The sequence below is a fragment of the Haliotis rufescens genome, unplaced genomic scaffold (genome assembly GCF_023055435.1).
Source record: "Haliotis rufescens isolate VD_foot unplaced genomic scaffold, xgHalRufe1.0.p SCAF_10, whole genome shotgun sequence".
Classification (NCBI taxonomy): Eukaryota; Metazoa; Mollusca; class Gastropoda; order Lepetellida; family Haliotidae; genus Haliotis; species Haliotis rufescens.
In genome coordinates, this window is record NW_025963780.1 from 43,231,571 (window position 1) to 43,241,871 (window position 10,301).

The 10,301-nt window shown below is 44.6% G+C and overlaps 2 protein-coding genes across 2 annotated transcripts; both read left to right on the forward strand.

Moving 5' to 3' along the window:
- The first annotated feature begins 2,944 nt into the window (after positions 1 to 2,944).
- LOC125377474 (tubulin alpha-1A chain-like) lies at positions 2,945 to 4,644 on the forward strand. The gene is made up of 2 exons (XM_048391053.1): positions 2,945 to 3,201; positions 3,309 to 4,644. The coding sequence occupies exons 1-2, from the start codon at positions 3,081 to 3,083 to the stop codon at positions 4,436 to 4,438; spliced, it is 1,251 nt and encodes a 416-aa protein (XP_048247010.1). The 5' UTR covers positions 2,945 to 3,080; the 3' UTR covers positions 4,439 to 4,644.
- A 1,445-nt stretch (positions 4,645 to 6,089) lies between these two features.
- On the forward strand, positions 6,090 to 9,638 carry LOC124114697 (tubulin alpha-1A chain-like). The gene is made up of 3 exons (XM_046475395.2): positions 6,090 to 6,244; positions 7,819 to 8,041; positions 8,309 to 9,638. The coding sequence occupies exons 1-3, from the start codon at positions 6,242 to 6,244 to the stop codon at positions 9,436 to 9,438; spliced, it is 1,356 nt and encodes a 451-aa protein (XP_046331351.1). The 5' UTR covers positions 6,090 to 6,241; the 3' UTR covers positions 9,439 to 9,638.
- Positions 9,639 to 10,301: the final 663 nt, after the last annotated feature.

A 10,301-nucleotide genomic window follows, 5' to 3' on the forward strand; every position in this document is an offset into this window, starting at 1 on the left:
CCGGGTCTTCGGCATGACGAGCGAACGCGTTAACCACTAGGCTACCCCAGTAGAAGTAGTAGTAGTAGCGGTTGTAGTAGAAGCAATACTAATACTTAAAGTAGTAGAAATACCTATAGTTGTTGTAGTAGTGGTCGTAATAGCGACAGTGGAAGTATTTGAAGTAGTTGTAATACACACTGGAGTTGAAACACTCACTGGCTGGAGCACTACCACTAAGTGTAAAGGTTTAACATTCAAAGATTAGCGTATATACAACAGATGAAAATTAAGGATCAACCGATTCTTTCATATTAATATAGTTAATTTGTAATGGCATGACGGGCGCGGATGGCCCTGTCGTCTAAGGCGCCGCAATTCGCTGTGCGGAGCTGCGCTCTTTGAGCAGGCCAGAAACCTATGATTGTGGGTTCGGATGCCGGTTCGCCCCGCTTATGTTTCTAGGTTTGTCACCATCATACCCGCGCTTGTGGGTTTCACCAAGTGGAAAACGTCCAAGACCTGCATCACATCGGGTTTTCCTCAAGCTTACAAGTCGTGATAGAACGGGAATACTGTTAAACGCTGCGTTAAACCCAACTCACTCACTCACTGTCATGGCATGGTATGACGGATTAACTATAAAAATATGAAAGAATCGAGTGGTCCTCAACTTTTTTCTGCAGTATATATCACACAATTACCAGTTACAGAACTTAACTTTACCTGGCATCTCCCCGTATCTCTCTCTCCATCCGTCCCACCCTCTCTCTCTTCCCTCCCTCTCTCTCTCTCGCTCACTCTCTCTCGCCTTCAATCTCTCTTCCTCTCTCTCTCCCTTTCACTCTCTCTGTCGTTTTCTCTCCTCCTCCCCTCTCTCACTCTCTACCTCCTCCTCTCTCCACTCCTCTTTCTCTCTCTCGATCACTCTCAAACCAAACTCAACCTGATATTATTGTAAAGATTTCTTCAAAACCTTTTTCTTATAATCAGCAAAAATGATGTATCACCTCAAGACAATATTCCTGTTGACTTTGACCAGAGACCATATAATAGAGGGACGGCCCTCTAGCCTATGCGCGAAACCATCAGTGCTACGGCTTGTACTGCGCAGCCTGTCCTGTCTATTATATGGTCTCTGCTTTGACACAGTTTCTTCCCATAACATAATTTCTCAAATTACAACTGTGTCCTATACCCAGTAAACCCACACAACCGAATACGCAGACACGTGGTACAAGTATCGGCACCACAGACCTCTCGAAGAGGATAATAGAGGGACGCAGTGACACGGAACTCTTTAGTCGCAAGTTTCTGGGTATTAATACCACAGTGAATAGATGCTTACCCGCGTTGCTAAGGCATCAGTCAATGACGCATGAACACGTGGCAACGAGATACTCCCCGCGATGTCCATTGATCGATGTAATGAGATTCACCATGGCGACCGACCGACCGACAACACAGGGAGGGTATATAAGCGAGGACGCCGGGATGCGGGTCATACTCAAACTCTTGTCAAGACTTCCTTATCAGTCTAGTGAGTTTTGTATACTCGTCAATCTTCAACCATGGTGAGTATTTTCATGATAATTTGGTATTTTGATCATACCATCAGTCGTTCGAATTGGAACACTCATGATATTTGTCCCAAACTGGAATAGGATAGCTGTTGCTTGTGGATGATGGCATGGGCTACAGACCGTTTTAATATTAATGTCTCCTGTTATAGTGTGATCCTTTTATTGCTCAAAAACTAATTTTAAGCATAACAATGTGATATATTACTAGTTACTATGCTGACCTTCGACGGTATTTTGTATGTAATCAATGCACAACTGGTTGAATTCACCACATGGCTGAACAAGTACCGATGGGATTTTAAGTAATTACTCACTCACTTTAAATCAATAACAGCTATTTTTGTTTTCAGTGATTAATGAATGTGGTTTTCGCATCACGTTCAGTACTATTCTAAATATAGTTCGCGTATAACCTGTGTATTAATCCAATATTCACGTTTATCACGCTCTTGTATCAGTTCTGTATTTGGCCGCCGCAGCTGTATATACGAGTGGGCATATCTTTGTCGATATCCCAACGATAAACGATTAAAGATATTTCGATATTCTCCATTCACATACCTTTTTGTAACAATCTTAATTACGTTATGATGCCACGTTTCACAACCCTGTAAGACCGTGAAGACCCGGGGTAGAATAGGTCTTCAGCAACCCATGCTTGCCGTGAAGACCCGGGGTAGAATAGGTCTACAGCAACCCATGCTTGCCGTGAAGATCCGGGGTAGAATAGGTCTTCAGCAACCCATGCTTGCCGTAAAAGGCGACTATGCTTGTCGTAATAGGCTACTAACGGGATCGGGAGGTAAGGCTCGCTGACTTGGTTGATGCATGTCATCGTATCCCAATTGTGTAGATCGATGCTCATGATTTCAATCACTGGATTGTCTGGTCCAGACTCGATTATTGACAGACCGCCGTCATATAGCTGGAATATTGCTGAGTGCGGCGTTAAACAACAAACAAACAAACAAAACCCTGTACAATACAACGTGGGCAGGCGTATCAGGGGATATTGTCTCCATGTTAAAAATAAATAAAATATTACTATTTATTAATTGACCTCAAGAACAGGTTTTAGGTTGGGTGCACTGAGTGATTGGATATAATTCAATAATTTGTAACAAATCTTTTCGGAATATAATAAAATGACAGTACTTTCCAGTTACTTTACATATGTATCCAATAAGTATAACCAACAACAAATAATTCATAACTTCAAAATCATCGTTTCTTCACTGACGCCGCACAAAACAATATCTTATAATTATCATATGTTTTGTTAGGAATATTGTTTTAGACCACCTGAAGATATCCAACCAAAACGGGCTCATACAACCTTTAATCACAAGCAGTGTAGTGCATGCACCCATTACTGTTATATTCCATTCACCTGAAACGCATCTGTCTGGTTTTCAGAGGGAATGCATCTCCATCCACGTCGGCCAGGCCGGAGTCCAGATCGGCAATGCATGCTGGGAGTTGTACTGTCTGGAGCACGGCATCCAGCCTGATGGTCAGATGCCCTCAGACAAGACCATCGGGGGTGGGGACGACTCCTTCAACACCTTCTTCAGCGAGACCGGTGCAGGGAAACACGTCCCCAGGGCCGTGTTCATCGACCTCGAGCCCACTGTTGTCGGTAGGTTATTGTTTCACATTTCCACTGTCACCTTCCAGTAGAGATACAGACTTAATACAGTAAAGTAATTATTTCAGCAAATACTTATCATGGTTTACTATCTTCAGATGAGGTCCGTACCGGCACCTACCGACAACTGTTCCACCCCGAGCAGCTCGTCACCGGCAAGGAGGACGCCGCCAACAACTACGCCCGTGGTCACTACACCGTCGGCAAGGAGATCGTTGACCTCGTCCTTGACCGAGTCAGAAAGTTAGCTGACCAGTGCACTGGTCTCCAGGGCTTCCTCATCTTCCACAGCTTCGGTGGCGGCACTGGCTCCGGCTTCACCTCTCTCTTGATGGAGAGACTGTCCGTCGACTACGGCAAGAAGTCCAAGTTGGAGTTCGCTGTCTATCCCGCTCCCCAGATCTCCACTGCCGTCGTTGAGCCCTACAACTCCATCCTGACCACCCACACCACCCTGGAACACTCCGACTGTGCCTTCATGGTCGACAACGAGGCCATCTACGACATCTGCAGACGTAACCTCGACATCGAGCGTCCAACTTACACCAACCTCAACCGTCTGATTGGTCAGATTGTCAGCTCCATCACTGCCTCTCTCCGTTTCGACGGTGCCCTGAACGTGGATCTGACAGAGTTCCAGACCAACTTGGTGCCCTACCCACGTATCCACTTTCCTCTGGCTACCTATGCCCCAGTCATCTCCGCTGAGAAGGCCTACCATGAGCAGCTGTCTGTAGCTGAGATCACCAACGCTACATTCGAGCCCGCCAACCAGATGGTCAAGTGTGACCCCCGTCACGGCAAGTATATGGCCTGCTGCATGTTGTACAGAGGTGATGTCGTCCCCAAGGACGTCAACGCTGCCATCGCCACCATCAAGACCAAGAGGACCATCCAGTTCGTCGACTGGTGTCCCACTGGCTTCAAGGTCGGCATCAACTACCAGCCACCCACTGTTGTCCCCGGTGGTGACTTGGCCAAGGTCCAGAGAGCTCTCTGTATGTTGAGCAACACCACAGCCATCGCCGAGGCCTGGGCTCGTCTTGACCACAAGTTCGATCTGATGTACGCCAAGCGTGCCTTCGTCCACTGGTACGTGGGTGAGGGTATGGAGGAGGGAGAGTTCTCCGAGGCCCGTGAGGACTTGGCTGCTCTGGAGAAGGACTACGAGGAGGTTGGAGTCGACTCTGTTGAGGGCGAGGGAGAGGAGGAGGGTGAGGAGTATTAAGTACAACTCCATCCGCCATTCCCATGATTCAACATGAAATCCGATTTCACCAATTGACAAAAGAACTTGTGCTCAGAAACCACTGAAGTTTATAGCAAGATATAGTCTGAATCAGGACATTTATTCTGAATCTCAGGAACATTCCAAGGTTATTGCATGCTTCACTATTGTGCCAAATCGAATGGAATAAAAACGTGTTGAACATATTTGAACATGTTTTGGTAATTATTCATATTTACACCGTAGTTCGTTTAATGTATACCCGTGACGAGTGAGTAAGTTAGTGAGTGAGTGTGGTTTTGCGCCGCCTGAAGCAATATTTTAGCAAGATCATGAGGGGGGACACGAGAAATGAGCTTCACACATTGTAAATATGTCGGGAATCGAACCCGGGTCTTCTGCATGACGAGCAAACGCTTTAACCACAAGGCTCCCCAACATGCACGTTGTGCTGTGTAATAACTCACAAAAAACCACATATCTCCCAATCACAGTGCTTTTTACTCTGATTGGAACTAAACAACCAGATCAGTGTGTATAGATCATGAGGGGGGACACGAGAAATGAGCTTCACACATTGTAAATATGTCGGGAATCGAACCCGGGTCTTCTGCATGACGAGCAAACGCTTTAACCACAAGGCTCCCCAACATGCACGTTGTGCTGTGTAATAACTCACAAAAAACCACATATCTCCCAATCACAGTGCTTTTTACTCTGATTGGAACTAAACAACCAGATCAGTGTGTATAGACCAAACTCGATAGGCAGAATGGAATTCTGAATTAGTGAAAATCATTCACGTTCCAAAAAGCTTCTGGGGGCCTATCTGAAACCTACCAAAACCTACAATGGCAAAAGGTCTTCTGAGATTATGATTCATATAAAATTAGATGTAGTGAGACTAACAGATGAAATTATGGCCCTTTGATTTGAGTCCTATCGTGATTGTGGTGTATTTCTAGTATTGGTTATGGCTGTCTTAATCATCGAATTACTCTGGATAAGGTTCTACAATGTCAAAGGAACGTTTTTACAACATAATTGGAATAAATACAGGTATTAGACCCGACCAGATGTATAGCCTAAGGCTGATAGGACATTAAACTATTCACATTCTTAATACAGTAAACTACGGTTATAACGAACACGCTTATAACGAACTGACGGATATAACGAACTACTTTTTTGGACCCGATAATTAGCTGTATTATGCTGTATATATGCTTATAACGAACAACGGTTATAGCGAACTAAAATTAGTAGTCCCTTTGAGTTCGTTATAACCGTACTTTACTGTACTTTCAAATACAGACATTGTACAGTATTTCAAAAATATATATACAAGCCATACTTCCATGTACATGTTTGTTTGTTTGTTTGTTGTTTAATCCCCCACCCAGTAATATTCCAGCTATATGACGGCTGTCTTTAAATAATCGAGTCTGGACAAGACAATCCAGTGATTGACACGATGAGCATCGATCCACGCAATTGGGATACGATGACATGCATCAACCAAGTCAGCGAGCCCGACTTATTGTCAATTAGAAACTGACAAAATCTAGGTTAAGTTTCACAACAAACAGGCCAAACGAACTCTCCAAGGCGAAGGTCGTACTATGTATACATCATCTGGGCCACCGTGTTGTCAAGGGCCAATGAGATTGTCCCCACCCTGACAACGAACACACCAAAGGACAGGTATATAAAGCGTGGAGGCGGGTGAACGGGCATACTTCAACTCTCCACGAGACTTCATCGCCGGTCCAGGGAGTTTTTGTATAGCGCCAAACTTCAATCATGGTGAGCACTTACATTACTTGAATTATAGTATACGAAAGGGATAGGCTTCGAGTCATAACAAACATGTGCTTACAAGCTCCGGCTTCGTGACTCTACTTAAGCTGAGAGAAAGCCATATCTTCACCAGGTGTATTGTTAGATTGTGTTCACGTTTCGTGAGCCCATTTGAGTATGGGTCGTCAATAGTCGGTTTAACTAACTTAAATAGGTGATTGATGGTCTTTTATAAACCCACTGCCACGTTTGCTTGTGGTGTTGTGGGTATCTTGCTTTCTCAATAATGCTAAACGACATTTGTCCATGTATATTTATCGTGTCAGTTAGAAATTAATTCATGTTATACGCAACCGCTTCCTACGTGCTGTGGGGCGATCGGGTAGCCAATAGGTTAAAGCCATCTCTCGTCACCCAGAAGACCCGGGTTCGATTCCCGACATGGGTACAATGTGTGAAGCCTATTTCTGGTGTCCCCCGCCTTGATATTGCTGAAACATTGTCAAAAGCGGCGTAAAACCATACTCACTCAACACTCACTCCTAAGTGCTGTTTAACATTGGCCTGTGGCCTCACAGTTTGTTTAATAACTTATCTGTCCATCACAATAACTTATCTGTCCATCACAGTAACTTATCTGCCATCACAGTTACCTTGTGAGAGGTACTACTTTCAAGTGAGCCCGGCTGAGAGGTTTTACTATTGAATTGTAAGACCTTGGGTTTACAGGAGAATTGTATCAACAACCTTATAATATGCATCTAATATTTTTGACTAGTTAAAATCACAATATTTATCATATGAAAATTCAATGACGTGAATCGAACCTGCAACCTCACTTGAAACACGAGGATCACCTGCCTTGAATGAAAATAAATGCTGCGCTCGGATCACCCATGCATGATTAAACATTTATATCAAATACGTGTAACTCAAAGTTCGAAAGTAAGATTTGCAAAGGAATATTTACGTCATAAAATATTTTGTAAATTATCATTTGTTCGCTGATTGTTCTATTCATTTATTCATTATATTTTATTTTAATTACATTTAGCATATATCGTGACTCGATTTCTTTATCTATTAAAATAATAAAGCGCCAAAACAACTACCCGTTGTGTGTACGTAGACATATTGTCCGAGGTTGTATTTAATAATGCATTACTCATTATCACACAATTAACGTTCATTAAGCTCTACTTTCTTAATTTAATGCTGTTGTTTTTTATGGTGGAAAGTAATTGTTTAGTTTACATAGTGATACAGGCCTCTTTCATAAATCACCACCGTTGATAAAGGCACATAATCAATTTGAAGTAAACATAAGACGTTAGTTTTTTAAAATGCTCTATTTGTTAAAATCGGAAGATAAACAAAAGACGGCTGTTCTTCCCGTCATTGTAATGTATTGAAATATGGTGCGTGTTATCGATATGTAGTTATCTTCAAAATATAATTTATATATTTAAGTGAGTGGTATTTCTTATCATTATTTCAAAGAGATTTCATTATTATACAAGAGATGTTATAATTGTTCTTAATGTTATTATTCACCTAAAACGCGACTGTCTGGTTTTCAGAGGGAATGCATCTCCATCCACGTCGGCCAGGCCGGAGTCCAGATCGGCAATGCATGCTGGGAGTTGTACTGTCTGGAGCACGGCATCCAGCCTGATGGTCAGATGCCCTCAGACAAGACCATCGGGGGTGGGGACGACTCCTTCAACACCTTCTTCAGCGAGACCGGTGCAGGGAAACACGTCCCCAGGGCCGTCTTCGTCGACCTCGAGCCCACCGTCATCGGTGAGTGTGTATTAGTCGTCTCTGGTGTCATCACTGATTGTCATGCATATAATTTTATCTTCATATAAAACTGATATCAATAACAAATCAATATCAAGAAATCAAATTTTCGAATTATCGACCTGCGTCAACTCTCAATGCCTGTAATACTTGCAGTCACTACTGTCGTCAAACACTGATGTCGGATCTATGTGGATAAAAAAGTCCCCTACCAAATACCAAACATACATGAAAAAATCGATGTTAATGGTGTTATTTTATCTTCAGATGAGGTCCGTACCGGCACCTACCGACAACTGTTCCACCCCGAGCAGCTCATCACCGGCAAGGAGGACGCCGCCAACAACTACGCCCGTGGTCACTACACCATCGGCAAGGAGATCGTCGACCTCGTCCTTGACCGCATCAGGAAGTTGGCTGACCAGTGCACTGGACTCCAGGGCTTCCTCATCTTCCACAGCTTCGGTGGCGGCACTGGCTCCGGCTTCACCTCTCTCTTGATGGAGAGACTGTCCGTCGACTACGGCAAGAAGTCCAAGTTGGAGTTCGCTGTCTATCCCGCTCCCCAGATCTCCACTGCCGTCGTGGAGCCCTACAACTCCATCCTGACCACCCACACCACCCTGGAACACTCTGACTGTGCCTTCATGGTCGACAACGAGGCCATCTACGACATCTGCAGACGTAACCTCGACATCGAGCGTCCAACTTACACCAACCTCAACCGTCTGATTGGTCAGATTGTCAGCTCCATCACTGCCTCTCTCCGTTTCGACGGTGCCCTGAACGTGGATCTGACAGAGTTCCAGACCAACTTGGTGCCCTACCCACGTATCCACTTCCCTCTGGCTACCTATGCCCCAGTCATCTCCGCTGAGAAGGCCTACCATGAGCAGCTGTCTGTAGCTGAGATCACCAACGCTACATTCGAGCCCGCCAACCAGATGGTCAAGTGTGACCCCCGTCACGGCAAGTACATGGCCTGCTGCATGTTGTACAGAGGTGATGTCGTCCCCAAGGACGTCAACGCTGCCATCGCCACCATCAAGACCAAGAGGACCATCCAGTTCGTCGACTGGTGTCCCACTGGCTTCAAGGTCGGCATCAACTACCAGCCACCCACTGTTGTCCCCGGTGGTGACTTGGCCAAGGTCCAGAGAGCTCTCTGTATGTTGAGCAACACCACAGCCATCGCCGAGGCCTGGGCTCGTCTTGACCACAAGTTCGATCTGATGTACGCCAAGCGTGCCTTCGTCCACTGGTACGTGGGTGAGGGTATGGAGGAGGGAGAGTTCTCCGAGGCCCGTGAGGACTTGGCTGCTCTGGAGAAGGACTACGAGGAGGTTGGCGTCGACTCCGTTGAGGGCGAGGGAGAGGAGGAGGGTGAGGAGTATTAAATAAAACTCCATCCGCCATCCCATGATTCAACATGAAATCCGATTTCACCAATTGACGAAAGAACTTGTGCTCAGAAACCACTGACGTTTATAGCAAGGTGTAATATCAATCATTTACGCTGAATCACGGGAACAGTCCAGTGCATTCATATGCTTCACTTTTGTGCCAAATCGAATTGAATAAAAACGTGTTGAACATATTTGAAGATGTTTCGGTAATTATGATTGAAAATACTTACTCTGTAGTTCATTTAAAATTTGCACTTTAATGATCAAGGGTTGTAGGAACCACAAAGTTGACCTAACCCAAGAACTATTGATAGAAAGTTTTCCTTAAAAAATGTGATATTTTAGGGGGAGTATTCCTGGGAAAATAATTGTCCGGGGTGGGGTGGGGGTGGGGGTGGGGGTTGGGGTCGTTGCTAGAATAGAAAGGTTGGTACAGTGGATTTGGACGGTAAAAGCCTCCGCTCGTCACCAATTTTAGTGTAATATTGCTAAATGTGGTCACAGTACACTATCAATACAGTGATGTGTCCCTCGATGCCGTGTATTATAAAATGAGTGAGTGAGTTGAATGTTTTGGCGCAAAAGCAATCTCACGGCAGTAGGGAATCGTTCCCAGGTGGTTTTCTTGCCTGATCATGACGAATTAGACCATAGGCGCCCCTCATTATATATCACCTTATCATACTGCTATACACTCTGAAGGGAACGAAACAACCCGAGCAATATGTACAGAAGACTAAACCCGATATGCACCATGGAATCTTGAAATATGGGAAAATGATTTGCTTTCGAAGGTTTCTGATGCCTATCTGAAACCTACCAAAACCCCCACAATGACGAAAGTTCATCTTAGA

Coding starts and splice junctions, on each gene's coding strand:
- LOC124114697 (XM_046475395.2), top strand. Junction 8,042..8,308: donor CCTCGAGCCCACCGTCATCG/GTGAGTGTGTAT, acceptor TTTTATCTTCAG/ATGAGGTCCGTACCGGCACC.
- LOC125377474 (XM_048391053.1), top strand. CDS start 3,081: ATGCCCTCAGACAAGACCATCGGGGGTGGGGACGACTCCTTCAACACC. Junction 3,202..3,308: donor CCTCGAGCCCACTGTTGTCG/GTAGGTTATTGT, acceptor TACTATCTTCAG/ATGAGGTCCGTACCGGCACC.